The following is a 20,810-nucleotide window of genomic DNA, read 5'->3' on the forward strand; positions in this document are numbered from 1 at the left end:
CCCGCCTTCTCTTTCTCTTCTTGGGCATCCAAGGCTTCCCCGAACTGCTGCCGCCCGTATCCTCGGGACTGCCGCCCGGCCACGGCCCTGCTTGGAGTCCTCAGGTGTGTCCGGCGTGCTCTCTAACCAGTCAGTCCCCCGAGGGCAGCTCCATTCCCTGCTCCGTTTCTTTAAATCTCACCACATCTCAGAGTGTACATACTAATTTACCAGCCGGGAAACCAGGAAGTGACTAAAGCCTGTACCTATTCACAGAAGGAGTGTGGGTGAGGTGGGGCGGGGAGTGGGGAGAATGAATGCTTACAGAAGCAGCAAGTCTAAGATGACCAGACGTCCCGCTTTTGGCGGGACAGTCCCGATTTTTAACAATTTGTCCGCGTCCCACAGCGTTTTAAAGAAGTCCCGAGATGGTACCGCATTGTTGTTTTGATTTGCATCGCTCGGATAATTAGTGACTCTGAGCATGTTTTCATGTACCTTTTGGCCTTCCTTCTGTCTTCTTTTGAAAATATTCTATTTAGGTCCATTGCCCATTTTTTAATTGGATCATTCATCTTCCTTTTATTTAGTTGTATAAGCTGTTTGTAGATATTGGAGATTAAACCTTTATCAGTGGTAACATTTGCAAATATGTTCTCCCACACAGTGGGCTTTCTTGTTGTTTTGTTGATGGTTTCTTTTGCTGTAAAAAAGCTTTTTATTTTGATGTAGTCCCATTTCAACAAATCAACAAACAACAAGTGTTGGCGAGGTTGCGGAGAAAAAGGAACCCTCGTGCACTGCTGGTGGGAATGCAGACTGGTGCAACCACTGTGGAGAACAGTGTGGAGTTTCCTCAAAAAACTGAAAATGGAACTCCCATTTGACCCAGTAATCCCACTCCTAGGAATATATCCCAAGAAACTAGAAACACCAATCAGAAAGGATATATGCACACCTATGTTCATAGCAGCACAATCTACAATAGCTAGAATTTGGAAACAGCCTAGGTGCCCGTCAACAGATGATTGGATCAAAAAACCATGGTACATCTACACAATGGAATACTATGCTGCTGCCATAAAAAAGAAGGAATTCTCATCATTTGCAGCAACCTGGATGGAATTGGAGGACATCATGCTGAGTGAAATAAGCCAGTCAATGAAAGAGAAACACCACATGACCTCACTCATTTATGGATAATAAAGAACATTATAAACTGATGAACCAAAAGATAGATATAGAGACAGTAAAGCAACAAGTAGACTGTCAAATTACAGCAGGTAGGGTAGGAAGATCTGGGGGAGATAATAGATCAACCGAAGGACTTGTATACATGCATATAAGTACAATACAACCAATGGACACAAAACTCTGGGGAGGAAGGGTATGTATGGGAGGGGGGCAATATTAAATTATGTACACAGATAATAAATGAATAAAAAAATGGGGGGGGGGAAATAAATGTCAGCACCTTAAAAAAAAATAAATAAATAAAATAAAAAAGTCATGATTCTTTCCAAAAATCGGGACTTCTTTAAAATGCCGCGGGGCATGGGACAAATTGTTAAAAATCGGGACTGTCCCGCCAAAAGTGGGACGTCTGGTCACCTTAAGCAAGCTGAAAAAAGGCAAGAGGCTAATGAGGTGAAGAGTGGTTTGGTGTGGTCACAAACATCACATGCATGCCCTCCTGTGGCGTGGCAATCCGGGGCCAGGTACATCAATAAGATGCCCCACCAGTTTGGCTCAGTGGATAGAGTGTTGGCCTGTGGACGGAAGAGTCCTGGGTTTGATTCTAGTCAAGGGCACATGGGGTTGTGGGCTTAATCTCCAGTGGGGGACGTGCAGGAGGCAGCCGATCAATGAGTCTCTCTCATCATTGAAGTTCCTCTCTCTCTTCCTCTCCCTTTCTCTTTGAAATCAATAAAAAATAATAAAAAATCAAGAAGCAAATGAAAGTATCTGTGGCTGTTCATGGGAATGACAAGATTAATTGCTCTAAAATTTACTCAACTGAGGTTTAAAACTCATTAACAACAGCCATTTTCAGAAACGAAAATGGTTCATTTGTGTCTTTTTCAAATTTGCTCACTTTTTTTCAAAGGTCCTGTTTGTTGAATTTGTTTCTACTCTTTCTCTTATCTCTTATAATTAATTTACAAACCTTATCTATCTCCCTCTCGGTCTCACCATCATCTCCAGTCCCCTGGGTACCGGTTCTCCTGGTTGTTCCATTTGCTGCCTCTCCCTCGTGGTGGCCTTTACCACATGAGGCTGGTAGACAACTGGGCAAATCCACAGAATTCCGAGTGGGAAAGATTATGATCAGTTATATTACCAACCAAGTTATCGCCTGTGTATAAAAGCAATAGCTATTGTATAGCAAAAGAATCAGAAAGTCCACCTCAAGGGCTCCTATTAAAAATGTTAAAATAATAGGCCAGCTAATTATGAGATAAATCAACAGTAATAACTCAAGGGTCTGTAAGGAAAGAGAGCATCTAAACATGGATGTTTATTTTTCCCCTCTAACAACCCATTTTGAGGGTGAAATTTAAAATGTGGTCAGAAGCTATACACTGCAGTTATTAGTAAGAAGCAGGAGGAAATACTCAGGTGTCTTCAGTGAGCAGACTATCCCTATGACAGAATGTTTGCAAAGCGTTAGTGATGACACTGAGAACTGTTTGTGATGAATGCTCAGCAATATAAAGAAAAAATACACGGAACATCAGAAGCAAACATGCCAAAGTGTTCACAGTGATTAGATGGTAAGATTACAGATATGTTGGGTGTGTATCACTTTATGTTGTTGTTGTTTTTTTACACATTGTGAATGTCAACGATGAGCCGTGTTAATTTTATAATCAGAAAAGAGTAAAATGTATTTGATATTTTAAGAAAATGAAAACGTCTAAGGGTCACGAACTAACAGTCAAGAACGTAAATATCTGGGGTAATATTAAATAAGAAAGACAGAATGGCGTTATGATAGTCTACAATTTATCCTCAATGCAGCGGCCAGAGCATCCTCAGAAAAGAGAGAGGGGAAGGACTCAGGTCATGCCTCTCCTCCACTCCCCACCCTCAGAGGCTCCCCACGCATCTCACTCCAGAAAATAAAGTGTTAAAAAGCACAGCCGGAGATGATGCGAGTGAAGCACCATCCAAAGGAGCATAAAAGCCCAAGTCCTGACCATGGTCAGCAAGGACCACCCGATCTGACCCCTGCCACGTCTCCGACCTCCTCTCCGACCCTGACTAGTGCCAGTTGCACCGGTTTCCCTCCCCATCCCCCCAGTCACCAAGCACACACCTGCCGGGGCCTCTGCACGCACCGTGGCCTCCATGGGAATGTTCCCAGCCCGACAGCCACACAGCGCGCTGCAGAGCTCTGCGAAACGCCATCTGACCAGGAAACCCTCCCCCGCCGCCCCCGTGTAAAACAGCAGCTGCCCCCAGTGTTCCCAGCACCCTCTCCCTCTCCCCCGGGCACGTTACCACCACCACCCCCCATACGGCGGCATTGGCCCAGCGGTGTTTGTGGTCTCCCTCCCACGAGAAGAGCTGTCTTGCCTGGTACATACAGGATGCTCAATGAGCATGTGCCGGGTGCCCGAATGAACACACGCATTAGACCAGAGGTTCTCAACCTTCCTGATGCCGTGACTTTTCAATACAGTGCCTCGTGTTGTGGTGACCCCCAGCCATAAAATTATTTTCTTTTTTAAATATTTTTTATTGATTTTTTACAGAGAGGAAGGGAGAGAGATAGAGAGCTAGAAACGTCAATGAGAGAAACATTGACCAGCTGCCTCTTGCACACCCCCCACCGGGGACGTGCCCGCAACCAACGTACATGCCCCTGACCGGAATCGAACCTGGGACCTTTCAGTCCGCAGACCGACGCTCTACCACTGAGCCAAACCGGTTTCGGCCATAAAATTGTTTTCGTTGCTCCTTCGTAACTGTGATTTTGCTACTGTTTTGCACCGTGATGTAAACATCTGTGTTTTGCGATTGTCTTAGGCTCTGCAGCAGCGGCTCTCAACCTGTGGGTCGCCGCTAGCAGGGTGCTACTGTTACGATGCTTAACAGTAGCAACGAAAATAATTTCATGGCTGGGGGTCACCACCACATGAGGAACTGCACTGAGGGTCGCGGCATGAGGAAGGTTGAGGACCGCTGTGTTAGACGGTCAGCCCCTCAGGAGTCGGGGGGCTGAAGGCCCCTCCACACGGACGTGCACCAAACAGGCAGCAATGCGCCCCCCCCCCCCCCCCCCCGACAGCCTGGGGACGTGTAGCCAGCGCTCATCTCTCTCCAGAAAATGAAGTGTTTAACAGCACAGCCGGGGATGAGGGAGGGAAGCACCCTCCGAAGGAGAGATAAGAGGCCGGAGCACGAGTCCCCATCAGAACGCTCAGGCTCTCCCATCGTCAGGACGCGCCTCCCCCTCGCCTCCGTCTTATCACGGCTTCAGAACCAGCTGTAGGCGGCTCTTCAAATGACATTTTAAACGCTCTTTCTATTTAGCTATCTCTTTGTTGTGATTAGATCTCTTTCTGAGCAAAATTAAAAAAAGAAAAAAAAGAAAAAAGGCACTGGCAAACCGATTACCCTGTCACTCTCCCGCCCCAACAGCTGGCAGGGAAAGGCGGCACGCGGGTCCGGGTCCCAAGGGCACCCACTCTCGGGACGCCCACCGAGTGCCCACGCTTTGCCTGGGACTGCAGAGTCGGGACGTGGCGTTCTTCACCTTGTGAGGCTGTATGAGCCCCTGGAAATTCAAGGACAAAGTGATGGCATGGTGCGCAGCTTCACACTCGGGAAGATAAGGAAATCCGTCCTCAGCTCCCTCCGATTTCCTGGGCGCCCCGGGCTCCGGGGATTAGGACGGGCTGGCGGCGGGCCCCGCACGTGCCACCCCAGGGCTGGCTCTCCGGGATGCCCGGGCAGCGGGAGGTGGGGACGGGCAGGCCCAGCGGCCTCTGCAGCCGTCCACTAAGCCATTAATGCTGGCGACATCCGTCTTGCCTCTCGCCCACCTTCTTCCCTGTGACAGCTCCTCCATCTCTGTCTTCTGGCAGCTCAGCTGTGACTGTCACTGCGTCGGGTGGCGGTGGTGTCTCCCACAGGCGCCGTTTTAAGGGGTGTCCTCCCTCACGGAGGGCTGCGTCTTATGGGAGACGTCCAGAGGACCACATGTCCCCAGGGGGCGCTACTGGCTGGGGGAGGGGGGCCTCTGGGGCGTACAGAGTACCCGGGCCAGGCCGGGCATGTACACTACATACATCACGTTGCATGTACACCCACAGACCTGGCTGCATTCTGACAGCGTCTCTGAGAAACAGACACGGTCACCTCTGCCTCAGGCCCTCCCGGCGAGACGGAATGCCAGTTCACGTGGGGGTACCTTCCCTGTTCCGAAGACACAGCGGTGACAGAGGTGCCCGTTTCTAAAACCGGCAAGTAAGCCCACCGGCCTTCCAAACCCAGATGTGCACCTCAGTGGGTGAGAAACGCCAGCTGTTTCCCATGTGGAGGAGCGGGAGGCACAGCGGGTGGAGTTCTGGTCCCTCAGCAGCTGGGGGCCGCCGGGAGCTCGGTCGCTTAGGGCACAGGGACCCTGGGAGGTGGGGGACCAGAGCCGGAGCCACCGAAAACGGGGGCCGGTGAAGGGATTTCCCCCGCTCCACCCCCGAACCAGCGCTCCCCTAAGAATACGAACAGGGACGGGAGCGGCAGCGGCACCCACACGGCCAGGGCCTGGCCGGGCTGCCGGGGGCGTTGGCGACTGGCCCCGGGAGTAACCCTGTTATCACCAAGGACACAGCTCATCACCAGCCTGGGAGCCCTGGCTCTGCACGGGCCCCCTAGGCCCTGGGGGAGGTGATGAGCAGGGAGAGCAAGAGGGGGGCACAGATCCCCTTCAGGACGAGCACACAAACCCATGTTCCAGAGCCCCCGGGGAAAGCGGACCGGAGAGAGCCAGCAGCACCGGCCGGGAGAGAGAGAGAGAGAGAGACAAACAGGGCGGCGGGCAGTGGAGGAGGCGGAGAGGCCCTGCTCGGCAGCCGAGAGGGACGGCAGGGACAGCGCTCTCCCAGCCGGCCTGGCCGAGGACTCCCACAGCGGGAGGCACCTGCGGGCCCGCAGATTACCGGCACGGGCGCAGGGCACGCGAGGAGAGCGGCCCGCACACGCTGGCCAAGGGCGCGCTCCTCTGCTGGGCGCGTTCTGCGCCCACCAGCCCCGCCCCATGTCTCCCTCCCCGGGAGCTCCTGCCGATGTCCTGCTCCCGTGTGGCCCCACTTCCCGTCCGGGTGCAGCGAGGAAAGCCCTGGGTGTGGGGCTAGGACGGTGGTCGGCAAACTCCTTCGTCCACAGAGCCACATATCGACAGCACAACGACTGACGTTTCTTTGGAGAGCCACATTTTTAAAAAACTTCTTCTAACGCCACCTCTTCAACACAGACTCGCCCAGGCCGTGCTATTCTGTGGAAGAGCCACACCCAAGGGGCCGAAGAGCCGCATGTGGCTCGCGAGCCGCGGTTTGCCGACCACTGGGTTAGGAGATGCGGGTTCAAGCCCCACCTCGCGACTGCCTCACTGAGCGTCACTTCTCCTCCTGAAAAGGGGCCAGAACTGGAGGGACAGAACCGGAAGGGGCTGTGGGTGGCCTCACTTCCTGCTCCTACGGGAGCTGCCAGCTGGCGCCCACCTCCCGATCTCCATTTCCCCCTCGGCGGGAGGGGACACTGACAGCACCCTCACAGGGCCCTGTGAGAGGACCTAAAGGACTCACATGGCCCAGTGCCAAGCTCATCATGAATGTCCAACCGGGGCGGCCGTTACTATTGCTATAATAATAGGTGCCCCCTGCCCCCCTCTCCGCCCAACCTACAGACAGTGTGAGGGCTTCCCACTGAAGCCAGGGACCCAGGCATGGCAGACCCAGGGCCCACCGCCACCTCCACCCTGTGGAAATGGGCGAGCCGGCAGGTGATCCCCCACCCACCTCCCTGGTCACCCCCAGTCGGCCCTCCTTGGCCTCCAGAGAAGCCCCTCCCCGTGGCCCACCACGACCTTCCCCCAATGGGACGGGCTCAGACCCGGCCCCCGCACCGCCCGCCCGTCGCCCTGGGCACCCTACCTCTCTCTGCTCACTGCAGATCTTACACAGCCACAGGGGCCGCTTCTGGCCGGGGCAGGCCTCGATCCCGCACTTGGTGCAGACTTTCTACAAGAGAGAGGACACGGGAGGTCACCAGGGGAGCCGGGAGGCCGGGGAAACCGTAGCCGAGGAGCCCGTGGCCGTACCCCGAGGGCGGCGGGCGGCTCTGGGGCACCCTGGACGTGCCCACCCCTGAACCCCACAGTACAGATCCCCATCCTCTGCCCCTCCCCGCCCCCACCCACGTCCTCTCGGGAGCACAGCACAGCGCGCCGCCCGGAGCCGCAGCTGCACCGTGTTCCCGGCAGAGAACTGGCCGCCGCCCAGCGCCCAGCGCGATGGGAGCGCCAGGCGCGGGCAGCGGAGAACGAGACGCCCGGGCACGCGGGCAGCAGAGGAGGTTATGCAACAGAGAAAACACACCGGGGCAGGGTCACCCAAAACGAGCCACGGGCATAAGAAGATGCTGTCGCGAGGAAGACCTTCCCGCAGGCCCAGGCCCTCCAGGGCCCGAGCCCGGCGCCCTTGGCCTGAGCAGCGGGCCGTGTCCCCGGGGAGGCCTCTGGGGCTGGAGGCAGGCTGGCCATGTGCCACGCTCACCAGCAAGCAGCGGACTCAGGTCTGGCTCCGGGGCCGTTATGTAATGAGTAGCCAGAGCCTCGTGCCTGCAGCGGCTGACCTTCGATGCTGCTTAAGCTCGCACCTTCCACATACATATCCTGCTCCCGGCGACACGGTGGCGGGAGAGGCCGGGTGACACGGCCCGGGAGGCCGAGACGGGCTCCCGGTTAGCGGGGTACAGTCTGCCTCGGTGACAGCAGGCCCTCCTCTGAGCACAGGCGCGGGCACTCAGGGCTCCTCCATGTTTCTGCCCCGTCCCTGCAGCCTGGGGTTCTCTCCGCCTGCCCCCCCCCCCCACCTGCCCCACCACAGAGGGGAGGGTGGATCTGCCGCCTGGCCTTTCCCCAGGCTGCCAACTGAGCAAGCGGCACACCCCTCTCCGCGGAGAGGAAAATGTCACCAGCTTGGCTTCCCCCGCCTGTCGTCCCCGCCCGAGTGGGCATCTGAGCCCGCGCTGCAGGGGGAAGCCGGCTCTCGGCGGCGGGAGGGGAGCCGACACGTTCCTGGGGCGGGAGGGTGTGTGTTTGCCGCCATCCAGTCCTCAGGGAGGAGAAATGTCATGTGTCCTCTGATTCCCCGAAGGACAGGAATCTCCCAGCTCTGGGCGGGCCAGAAAGTCCACCCCCGGCACAGCGGGGCCCCTCCAGCTCTTGAGAAGGCCCTGGGCTTGGGGGGGTCCCCCTGTCTGGGTGCTCACTGCTGTGCTGCTCTCCCTCTGAGCTCCAGGGTTCCTTGGAAGGAAGGGGCCGGACCACCTCTGCGCCAGGCCTGGGCTTGGGATCTGTGCCAGGCTGGGGCACAGCGCCCCGCCCTGGAGCCCGGGGCCATCACCGTGACCTGATCTGAAATTCCCTCTTCTCCAGGAGGACTGCCTCTCGCTACCCCTCACCCCAGCCCTTCCACCTCAGGGCAGGCCCCCCAGGAGCCCAGGAGGTGGACACACACACAGGCCTGCCCCAGGGGTAACGAGAGAGGAGGACGGAGGTGCTGAAGCCAGCTGGCTGTTTTCCTTCCAATTCCCCCTACCCTGAACAAGCAAATGGTGCACGTGTGAAAAGGAGGGTGGCCCTTTAAGAGGTGAGATCTTCCTGCTGCGTTTTCCACATGCTGATAGGGTTCCATGCCAGGCGCCCTCCGAGCACAGAGCGCTCTGCCCGTCCCTCCCACGGAGACGACGGTGCCGGGAACAGGGAGAGCCGTGGTGTGCGCCAAGCAGCGAGTATGGCGGGGCGGGGGGAGGCTCTCGGTGACGCAGCCGCGCACTCGGAGGCTCGGAGACGGTGAAGGCCGCCCGAGGCCCCAGCGCGAGGTCCGGACGATCAGGATTCGGGACCTCAGAGAGCGGGGTCGGCCCTCCCCCGCCCAGTGCCACGCTGGCGCCCATGGCTGTCCCAGGAGCCCACTCAGGTGCCTGGCAGTGTGGCTGGTGGTTCACAGATGAGTGAACGGGCAGAGGTGACACGGCCGGGACAGGCTGTGCTCACTCATCAGCTCCACGGCACGGGTTCTGGGAGTCTGGCTCCGCCTTCCCCATATTTCTCAGGAGGGGGGGCGGCCGCTCCGCAAAGGAGAGAGGTGTTCCAGGCAGACAGGGAGCCCAGGCCCAGTGGCCTCCCCAGCAGCAGCCTCCCTCGCGCTGTGGCCGCCCCCACAACACATTCAGCAGAGCTGGGGGCTGCGGCCTCTGCCCGTCTCAGTCAACTCCGGGTGCTGTAACAAAACAGCCCTAGGCTGGTGGTGTGCACAGCAGACACGCGTTCCACAGCTCCGGGCTGGGACTCCCAGACCGGGGTACCAGCGGGCCGGGCTCTGGGAGAGGGTCCTTTCTCTGTGCCCCCTCTTTTGCTTCTGCACGCTGGGAGCCCACAAATGGACTCGTCATCATCCGTCTCAACCTGGGTCACTCAGAGCCCCATGTCCTCCCAGGGTCCTCCCTCGGGCTGTCCCGCCCTGTCACTGACTCTGCTTCCAGAAACCCCGCCCTGAGCCCGCTCCGGAGCACAGCAGCTCGGTGCTCTGGGCACAGGCTTCCGGGGGAGGCGGGCCCGGGTGGGCCCATGTGGGCCCGTGGGCAAGCCACGCAGCGCCTCTCGGAGCCTCGGATGTTCTCACCCGTGGAACGGAATCGTGTTTGTCCCCTGGGTTAGCTGAGGGTTAGCTGAGATCCGCCTGCACAGCGACCAGCACATTATAAGCTTTCGATACCTGCCACCAGGTAGCATCACCAGTGACATCCCTGAGCCCTGCTCTGAAGCCGTGCATGGTTCTCCTCCAGGCCTGCGCCAGTTCTGAGGGCAGCCACCAGCCTCATGTGGCTATCTAAATCAAAATTAATTAAAACCGAATCAAAGGAGAAGCCCAGCTCCTTGGTCACACCGACCATATTTCAAGTGCTCAATAGCCACACGTCACGTCGGACGGCCCAGAAATAGAACGTTCCCATCAGCACAGGAAGCCCTGCTGGATGCGGCCAAAGGGCCTCAGCACTCACTACTGCCCTCCCTGGCCTGTGCCCACTGCTCCTCACAAGGCCTCCCTTCCCATCAGCCTCTGCGGTCCAGTGCCTGCTGTCCTCAGCCTGTCTTTGGTCTTGGCCTCAGCCCGCCCCACCCCTCCCGATCGGACGCCCACTCACCTTCCAATTTAGGGATCCCTACACCATCACCTGCGGGGTGCCCATGGGGCGGGCAGTGCCCAGGCCTCACGTGTCCCCAAGGAAGCGCCCAGCGCTCGGACCCAGGTCAGCCTGCCAAGGCCGAGTGGCTGCCCGCTGCATTGCCAGAGTGGGGTTTAAGCCGGGCTCGAAGGATGGGAGTACCATCAATAAATATCGTCTGATGGATTACACATGCGTGCTGGTGGGGAACAGAGAAAGGCACCGGAGAGAGTGCCCAGAGCTGGGTGCGGTCTTCTCCCCACAGACCCCTGGGCCTGGGGACAGAGGCAGCGGGCCAGATGCTCACGAGAGGCTGGTCAGCTCCAGCCTGGGGGCAGGGGGTTGCAGGCGTGTGGGTGAGAGGCACCTCCCACAGGTTCCCTCCGCCCTTTGCCCTGTGGGGTGCTTTGAGGGGCTGGGGGTGGTAGGACAAGGCACACACCCTCCTCGCCCATGCACAGCCCCGGGTTCAGGCTGCCTGCCGTCCCTGGTGGAACCCACGTCCGAGCCCACCATCTCTCCGTGGTGCCGGGCCTCTGGCTGGGGAATGCAGGCCCGCAAAAAGGTAACATGCTCCAGTTGGAGAAATACATAATTGCTTCTCTACAACGCCTCCAATCAGTAAGAGGATAATGAGCCTTTCCCCTATGGGCTTGGTCTTTATCCCTAAGTTGTTAAAAAAAAGAAAGAAAGAAAGAAAACGAAGCAGGTAGTATTTTAAAAATCCAGTGAGAGTATGAGCCAGCTGTGACATTAAGTCGATACAAAGGGTATGCTCCACAGCCGGCCAAGGAGAGCTCTGGGGCCGGGGGGCGGTCACTCGCTTCCCTGTCTGAGATGGGCTTCCAGTGAGCGGAACTGCTCTGGACACGTGAACACCGGCTTCCCCGGTCGGTGGTCATGGCTGCTCATGCTTCCCACAGCCTAGTACCGTGTCTGCGTGTCCAACAAACCACGTCCAGCTCGGGGCCCCACTCAGAGCAGGAGTGACCAAAGGGCCTTCCCTGGGCACATGCCATCTCCTCAGCCCTGCCTCCGGCACTCCGTGCATCCCTTTTGCAAACGCATATCCCAGACTAGAGAGCGCACCCACGGGGAAGGGGATGGTTTGGGGCCGGTTTAGATGCCGCCTCAGACTTGTCCCTATCCTGCTCTGCGGCTCATTCCCTCGTCTGTGAGACGGCGGTGACAGGCAGGCTCACGCCACCGCAGGGAGGATCAAGGCAGATGATTCATGAGGGCGCTCAGCACGGAACACGGTACAGGGCAGGCAGCGGCCACAGCTCTGTCCCACAGGCCTGGATCCGCAGGGATGCCAGCACCGTCAGCCATACACGCCAAAACCCAGAATCGTCCCCCATCCTCACTCTCCCTCATTCCCAACCAAATAACCATCTCCACAAACTCTAACTCTCGACTGTCAGCTGCCCTCCAACCCCTCCCCGCTCCATGCTGCCAACTCCGGGGCCCCCCACCCCCGCACCGGGCCCCCAGCAGGTCTCCTCACCCCCTCGTTGGCCAGCCTCCAGCTGGTTCCTGATATGGCAGCCGGAGTGGTCTTTTCAAGATGCAAATCTAATCATGTTCTTTCTCCCACCCCTGCCAGCATAAAAGCTTTCAGAGACTCCCCGTGGCTGTCTGGATGGAAACAGCCCCTTTCGCCTGGTGCGTGAGGCCTGCTCGGGCTGGGCGCTCCCTCCGTGCCAGCCTGGCCCCTGCCCCGGTGCTGTGAGTGAGCCCCAGCCCTGCGGGCCTGTCTCCCGTCTCTGGTCCTCGCCCTGTTCTTCCTGCCCCAGGACCTTGGCACGTGCTGCTCGGTCTGTCCGTCTGGGAGGCACGTGGTCACACTCTCTCCTCGTTAACGCTCAGACCTCTGCAGAAGCACTGCTTCTCCGAGGAGGCTCGCCCTGACTCCCTGCCTGGCTGGAGCTTCCATAATAAGCGCCTGCCTTTGGTCCTCAGCGGCCAGGAATTTTAGGCCCGTTCACGTGGCTCTGTGACAGCCACCACTTCCTCTACCACCAGGCTGTCAGCTCCAGAGGGCAGAGGCCAGGTCTGTTCTGTTCACCTTCCTATGCCCAGGGCCTGGCATAATAAATATCTGCAGAACAAATGAGCGAATCGGCAGCAGCTACTTTCACTATTGCCGCTGAGAAGCAGGATGTGGTCCCTCCTAGAATGTGCCAGTTGTAGAGATGAGGCATGGGGAGACAGGACACACCGCGTGGCGGCGAGGGGGTGCGGTGGGGTGGTGGGACAGCCTGCACTCGGGTAGGGTGTCCAGGGGCAGGGCTGCTGGCCGGCAGCCTCCCTCTCAGGGTGCGTGTGTGGCCTCAGGCTGGCCCACACACCAGGGAAAGGACTCTGAGCACCCTGTGTTAAGGGGGCACCCACAGGACCCCTCCGTGCTGGTCCTCCACCCTGGGGTGCACCCTGCAGGGCCGGAGAGGTCATGTGGGTGCGACCGTGAACAACAATGCTCCGTGTCCTTTCCCTGCGCACAGACGCCTCTCCCTGGGTGCAGCCTCCTCGACGTCCTCACAATCCCGGCCGCCTGGGGGACCCCTGGCCTCCCGGGAGCACACACTGGCGGTAACACCTTCCCCTCCCACAGTGCCGCCCAGAGGCAGGAAGTGCACCTGCGCTCAGGCCCTGGCTCCCCATCCTCACTGTGAACCCCCCACCCCCACCCCCGGCCTCACTCCACAGGGGGGGGTTCCCCAACTGATCCGGTCAGAGGAAGGGGGGGGCAGGGCCGGGAACAAAGCTGCTCTCGGGAACACTCAGTGACTGAGGAACAGCCGGCACCCGGACAGGCCCCGCGGGCGCAGCGGGACATCATCCATCACCCAGACGGAGATGTTGGCGACGCTCAGCCAACCAAAACAAGATGAAACTGTGCTCCCGCGCCCCGTACACGGAGGCCGGGGAAACGCACGCTGCGCTGCGGGAGGAATACTGGGGACGGTTAATGAGAAAATATCGGATGCTTAATGCAACAAACGCTTCGTCCATGCTGGTGGAAGCGGCTGGTGGAGGTGCAGCCGCTGTCCCCGAGGCCTGGGCGGGAGGAGATCCGAACCAGCAAGACGGACGCGGAAAAGGGCTTTTCTGAGTCCCAGCCACCGACTGACCATGAGCACGTCTCTCGGTGAATGACACCGCAAACGATGCTCACCTCCCCACAAAAGGAAGGGCAGAAATGGCTACGTTAAAGTGACCAGACTTCCTAATTTTTTTTTAAAGTTTTTTTTAAAAAATAATATATTTTATTGATTTTTCACAGAGAGGGATAGAAAGTCAGAAACATCGATGAGAGAGAATCATCGATCAGCTGCCTCTTGCACACCCTCCACTGGGGATGTGCCCGCAACCAAGGTACATGCCCTTGCCCGGAACTGAACCTGGGACCTTTCAGTCCGCAGACCGACGCTCTATCCACTGAGCCAAACTGGTCTCGGCCAGAAGTCCTGATTTTTAACAATTTTTCCCGCGTCGCACATTAAAACACCGTGCGACGCGGGAAAAATTGTTAAAATCAAGACTGTCCACCAAAAGCGGGGCGTCTGGTCACCTTAGGCTATGTGCAAATGACAGCAGCACACAGCACAGAGCCACGTGAAGACGGGACCCCACACGTGTGCATTTCACGTCACACGGCGTGTCCTGGTTGCAGAAATCAAACCTTCAGAGGGAAACACCCGACTGCGTTTTAGGGAAAACGAGGCAGCAGTCAGGCTTCTGGAGGCAGCACCACCACCTGCGGGCAGGCCCTCCGCTCCCGCACCTGACGCTGCCCCGGGACCAGCCGCAAACAACACCTCCTCCCTCCGCCTGCCACTCACCAGGCCGTCCGCTGCCTGGCGCCGTGTCCGGGGTGGAGGGCAGGGTTGCAAAGGGAACAGACGCAGCTCTTGCTTGTGACCTTTCACAAGCGCGTAACGAGAAATCACCTCGTGTGGGCCTTGGATCGTGGCTGTGCTAGTGCCCCACTGTGCATGTCTGACGGGGGAGCGGGAGGAGGGGGGTTCAGGCAGGATGGGACTGCCAGGCTGGCAGGGGTGTAGGTGGTGGCTGCTCACCTGCCCCCGCCACGGGGCCCACCCACCGGCCTCTGTTCTGTTAACTCTTCCTGGTCCTGGTTGTCCTCGCATCACCTCTGAGACCAGAAACGGCCTGCTCCGCCCTGCGGGGCTCCTCCTGCGGGGACAGACTCCTGGAGCCCTTCTTAGCTCCCTCCAGCCCTAAGAGAACAAACCCCTGCCTCTGTGCCCGCCCACCAGCCTAGGCTCCTGGAGGTGACCGGGCTGCGCTGGGCACGGCCCCCAGACTTCCAGCCGCAGATCCCTGGGGCCCTGTCAGGACCACGGCGGGATGGTGCTCAGACCAGCGGTCTCCAGGGAGGCCAGGTCCCGGTGGCTGCCGCTCTCCACCTCTGCCCGCTGGGAGGGAGTCGGGGCGGGGAAGGCCCCGGGGGTGAAGGGAGCAGCTTGCATCCATCTTGCTCCCCGCTGCATGATCGCTGAGGGTTACAATTCCTAACAATGATCACAGCCACCATTTACTGAGCACCTCGTCCAGGCCCAGCACCAAGCTCAGCGCTCAACAGACATCACCATGATCACATTCAATCTCCTGTACGCTCACTGCGGCCCCTGGAGGGAGGGCTTATGGTCCGAACGTTGTGGAGGAGGCTGCTGGAGGCCCCCAGGTGCTGGGGCGTGGCTAAGCTCACATGGCGAGGAGGTGGCAGGCCAGGGTGCAGACCCAGGTCTGTAACAATAAAAACAAGGGCTTACGTAACCCGCCTCGCGCGCGGGCTGCAGCCGGCGTGCCTGACATGGATTATTCACTTAACAAGGCGAGACGGGGCAAGCGGCCCAGGCCATTTGTCCCGGGTCACACCAGGGCAGTCAGCAGAGGGCGGACTGGGGCCCACGTCCCGATCTGACCTCTCACCCACACTCTGTGACACCCCCACCCTCGAGCCGAGAGGGGGCCCCGGAAACAACGCTGGATGAAGATAAATGGCCACCGAACACGCCAGGAGCAGGGACACGGAACTGACGGCCAGACACCGCCGGCTGCAGCCTCCCAGCCTGACCCTGGCTGCATAACCCACCTCTGCTCCCCCGGCCCCAGAGCCGGGCTCCCACGAGGACTGGCCCCCGCAGTGCCTGGCCCGGCGTCCGTTAAAGGAGCCTGCGTCTCAGGGCGACGGCCCCGAAGGAGGCTCGGTCATTGGGGTTGTTCCATCCTCACACCCAGAGTCCTGACAATGCCTTGCCCCGCTCCACAGCCCCGGAGCTCATGGCTGCAATGGGGCTGGCTCCTCGGGGGCTGCCACGAAGCCCCAGCGTGGAGGGAAGGCGCGGGCTGTGGTCAGCACTGGCCATGCCAGGACCCCCGGGCCGGTTCTGCCGCGAAGACGCTCTCTCTGAGATCCGACAGTCCTAGGGCGTGTGCCCAGGGCCTCAGCCTGGCCTCAGAGACATGGAAGTCACAGCCCTGCTTGTGGGAAGGCGAGGCAGGAGCCTCGGCTGTCCTTCTGCCACCCCTCCCCCTGGTGGGCAGCGGCCTCACTGCAGGTAGGGCCTATGATGCCGGGAGCATCCAGCAAACACTTCCCATGGCCCTGCTGCGGCCAGGCCCGGCCTCGGCGAGGGTGCGGTAAGGCTCACAGGCTGAGTGGGGAGAGACAAGAACACGGACGCACACAGAAGGCCTTGGCCCCACTTCGCCCGCCAGCTTCCCCAGCCCATGGTGCCCGCCAAGCGCCACTGTCTGCTCCCCACACTCTAGGGGTTCCCATGCCTCCACGTTTTGCCTCATGGCTAGGGAGCTTCTGTGTATCTCCTCCGTGACTCCCTCCCTGACCCCCCACTCCCACCCCGTGTGCTCCCACAGTGAGCGTCCAGAGAGGAGAGCTGATTGCATCCTACGGACACTGTCTCTCCAGTGACTGCACAGACCCCGCTGCCCCCTCCCCCCAGCCCCGGCCCAGCCCCTCCCAGCTCAGCCGGGGACACGCAGCCCTCGGCAGCTGCTCCAGAGGTCAGCACTGTCTTCGCTGACTTCCAGGGTCACTGTCACTCTTGGGAGGTCAGTGTGTGTGAAAACACCCCCTCCCTTCCCCACACCCCCTCGGGGCCTGGGACACAGCCCATTATCCTCAAAGCCAGGAAAGACCTGTCGTTGGAACGGATTTTTTTATTTGAGCAAACACAGCAGCCTAGACAAACACCCTCAGGCTCCCGAACATTCTGGCGGCAGCAGCATCACTAACGAGCAATTAGGGGCCCTGGCGGTGTGCAGAGCAGACTCTGAGGGCTCTGAGGAGAGCCGGGATGGTCGGGCAGGTGCAGGGAGGCCCAACCCTCAGCCCCAGAACTCCCGGCCCAGGAGGGTCATTGACGTTAACCGGGGAATGGGCTGGGAGCCGGGGGCATGCGTGGAGGTGGTCAGACTTCATTCTGGGGGCAGCGGGAGCCTCTGAGGACCTCAGGGGGCGGGCAGAGCGCCCCCATCAAACCTTACTTGAGCGAGAGGAACCAGCAGAGGCCCAGGGAACGAGCTGGAAGGCCCAGGAGACTCCCCGGGGGCAGCCGGAAGTGGTGGGGAGGCCGAGTCGTGGCCCTGGGCGCTCCGGCCTCGCTCCCCCCCCCCCCCCCAGGGCCAAGCCCACGCCGCCTGCGCCTGGAAGCTCAGCCCGGCAGAGGTGCTTCCTGGGCAGATGATAACCCCGCCCAGCCTCAGTTTCTCCATCTGTCACCTGGTAGTCACCCCTCTACAGAAGGGGGATGACAAGGCGGAGGGAAGCGTTGGTGAGGGAAGATCCCCCAAGCTGCGACTGAGAAAGGCCTGGCTCTGTCTTGGTCTGGAGGCCGAGGCTCAGGGCAGCCTCTGAAGAGAAGCTGGCTCCCCCTCCCCTACCCTCCCCACTGCCCCAGCAGCAGGAGAGGCACCTGCTGCCCACCCCCACCCTCAGGCTCCATCCACCCCAAGTCAGGGTCCCCGGACAGCACAGGGCCTCGCGGGAAGGCGCCGGGGCGACGGGCGGTGGGAGAGCGATGACGAACGGCAGGCCTGCGAGGTGGGGCGGGCAGGACGCAGCGGTGAGGCGAGGCGAGGCCGGCCACACGGCGGGCTGGAAATGTCATTATCGGTTATTTACCGCAACAGGACAAGAGGCTGCACAGAACAGCCGTTCCCGGTAACAGCTGCTAAACGGATTTGCCAACACTGCTTCCTGCGGCCTGCCTTCCCTCACGAATGTACAATGGCCAGACCCGGGGGGCCAGGGGCCCAGGGGGCGCAGACAGCTGCCTCCGGAAGGAGCCCGCCCAGGCCTGGAGACCGCTGTGCTCCCTCGAGGAGGGGCGGCCGGCCTCCCAGGGACTCTCATCCACCACTCAGCAAACACAAACCCCTAGCAAACCCCCAGATGTGTCCAGGCCCCGCCCAGTGTCCTGGGGGTGCGACAAGCCTGGGGGGGGGGGTGTTTGCTTCAGGGGCGGCCAGGGGGCGGCCAGGGGGTGGTCAGCACGAGGGCCGACGATCCCTTCTCCAGGGCGAAAGGCGCTTAGTCAATGGCCTTGGCACTCAATTGGCAAGCTGGCACCAAATACCACCTTCCTTTGGGGGGGGGGGTGTCTCCTATGAGCCTTCAGCTCTTTTTACCCCCAAAGAGTGAGCAAAGTTCTGGCTTGAGATATGAGGCCCTGGCGTCGCCCAGAGCCTCAGTTTCTCCGCCTGGAAAATGGGTCTAATCACTGTCTTTTGCCTGCCTCCCTCCCGGGGGCCATAAAGGGTACACGGCATCACAGGAACATCAGAGACCAAGGGGCATCTCAGGAGCACAGGCCCAGCCCCACCCTGGCGTCCCCCTGCCGAGAGGACCCGGACTCAATCCCAGCCTGAGACAGAGAGACTTGGGAAGCAAACCCACCACTGCTTTAAAAGAACCGTGCCCTGGGCTCCGTCTGCGCCCCGGGCCTGCTCCTCCGGCCTGCACTCAGGAGTGGCTGCGTCTGTGCCTCTGGGGTGCACCTGGCTTCCTGTTTCAGAGCATCCAACAGGCCCTCTCCCAGTCCCGCTCCTGGTCTGCCTCTGGACCTGACCTCCCCAGAGACCCACTGCTTCCTGAATAAGAACCCCTTTTTTTGATGGCTCTGCTGCCTATAGGACACTTGTTCTTTAAAATATATATATATATATATATATATATATATATATATATATATATATATATTATATATATATATATTATATATATATATATAATTTATTTTTTTACAAAGGAAGGGGGAGAGATAGAGAGCCAGAAACATTGATGAGAGACAAACATTGATCAGTTGCCTCCTGCACACCCCCTACTGGGGATGTGCCCACAACCAAGGTACATGCCCTTGACCGGAATCGAACCTGGGACCCTTCAGTCGCAGACCAACGCTCTATCCACCGAGCCAAACCTTGGTCTTGGTCCTGGTTTCGGCCTATAAAACACTTCTTAGCCAGGCACCAGGTGGGGCCTTTGGGAGGTGTCAGCGTTCCATGAGACCATGAGGCTGGGGCCCCTGGATGGGGTTAGTGGCCCTCAGGCTGCTGCCAGCTTTCTGCTGGGGTCCCCTCCCACACCTCCTCAGAGCCTCGGGCTGACTGTGGGGCCCGGCCCGGTCTGCCTGCACCTTCCCTCCAGCCCTCCCCGTCCAGAGCAGGGACAACTCCCCTCCCGCAGCCGAACTTCCCCGAGGACCAGCTTAGAGCGGAGAGCCATGCCGCCTCATCCTCTCTCACGGGGCTCGGCACACATCACCGCGACCACCGCTTCCTGGGCCGCCTCCTCGGCACCCACGCCACAGACGCCTTTTGTCGGAAACCAGAAAAAAATCCTATGCTTCCCTCGCACGGTGCTAGCACCATCCAGGCCTCGGGGTGTGTGTGTGTGTGTGTGTGTTGAGGTGCTCCCTGCAGCCTTGCCCCCCCCCTCCCATCAGTGGTGAAACCCGACTGGCAATTAAACCTCGAGCTGGCTGACTCAGAGCCCGAGCAATTAGGAGCGCCAGGCCTCCCTAATTAAGCAGCCGCCCCCTCCCTTCCCAGCACAGCCCTCCCCTAATGAGGGCAGCAGCCTGGGCGTGCGGGCCCAATTACCGAGGGCGGCTGCCACGAGTGCCGTGGGCTCGTTAGTGGCAGCCGGGAGCCGCCTCCGTGGGGCCAGCAGCCCCTGCAGACCGGCCCCCAGGCCTGGATCGGGACACGCCCCGGCCAGAGGCGCCAGCAGCCCGCCCACGGCCACGGCCACGGCCACGGCCACACGCCCCCAGGACACGCTGCCCGCCGCTGCACAGGGTGAGGAGGCAGGACGTGGAGATGGAACAGAAGCGCCCCGGTCACTGGGGAACCCAGAGCGGAGGGACCCTGAGGCCCCCGACAGGCAGTGCCCTGTGAGAGCTCTCCGGCCCCAGGGCTGCTCTGTAAGCCAATGGCGTCGGTAAGAGTTACCCACCGTCCCAGAGGCCTGTCTGTCTCCGCTCCGCACCCGTGCCAGCACAGGAGGCGTCGGGGCATATTTGTTGGATGGGAGAATGGATGGCCGGGTCCGTCCCTCCCGGACGCCAGCGCCCCTGTAAGGGCTAAAGCTTGGCCGGGGCCGCTCCTGATTCTCCTAAGTCAGTGTTCGGCAAACTCGTTTGTCCACAGAGCCAAATATCAACAGTGCAACGACTGACATTTCTTTGGAGAGCCACATTTTTTAAACTTAAACTCCTTCTAACGCCACGTCTTCAACATAGACTCGCCCGGGCCGTGGTATTTTGTGGAAGAGCCGCACTCAAGGGGCCGAAGAGCTGCATGTGGCTCGCGAGCCGCAGTTTGCAGACCAGGGTTCTCAGAGACGCGGGCCTGGCAGACGGCCGCAGGGTGTCTGGGTGACATCTCTGACCCTCTCCCAGGAGCCCTGGGGCCCGGGACCTGCCTCCTCTGCTCAGATGCAGCGCGGCTCTCCCCTCAAACAGGGCTCAGAGGGCTCTCCCCTCTCACAGGCCATCTCCACAGAGAGCTCCGCTCTGCATGTCTTCCAGGCCCCACGGCCTGGCCTCCCTCCGCCCAGCTCCCCCTGCTCCCAAGTCAAACAGGACGTCACGTCCGGTGCTGCTGCTGCTTCCAGCCACTTCTCCCGGCCCCCGGGCCTGCGTCCTCACATCTCCAGCTCCACGGCTCTCCCTGCTGCTCTCCCTTCCCTCTACTCCCGGCCTCTCGGAAGGCCGCAGGGCCAGCGCCTCCAGGCAGCCCTCCCGATTGCTCTTGGTCCTGGAAACCTCGGTCCCCGCTACGGTCAGCATCGCTCTGACCGTCAGGACCCGAGGGAAAGG

The 20,810-nt window shown here is 59.8% G+C and overlaps 1 protein-coding gene across 4 annotated transcripts in view; it reads right to left on the minus strand.

Annotated features, from left to right (window-relative positions):
• RPH3AL (rabphilin 3A like (without C2 domains)) overlaps positions 1-20,810 on the minus strand; it is an 89,244-nt gene that overhangs the window by 33,227 nt on the left and 35,207 nt on the right. For 3 of the 4 annotated variants that reach the window (XM_036408494.2, XM_045571036.1, XM_036408495.2), the window contains exon 5: positions 7,140-7,226. The exons of the other annotated variant lie outside the window; for it this stretch is intronic. In XM_036408494.2, coding sequence (XP_036264387.1) covers positions 7,140-7,226 — 87 coding nt within the window. The remainder of the gene's footprint in view (positions 1-7,139; positions 7,227-20,810) is intronic. 4 annotated transcript variants of the gene reach the window in all.

This window comes from Pipistrellus kuhlii, unplaced genomic scaffold (genome assembly GCF_014108245.1).
Source record: "Pipistrellus kuhlii isolate mPipKuh1 unplaced genomic scaffold, mPipKuh1.p scaffold_m20_p_39, whole genome shotgun sequence".
Lineage (NCBI taxonomy): Eukaryota > Metazoa > Chordata > Mammalia > Chiroptera > Vespertilionidae > Pipistrellus > Pipistrellus kuhlii.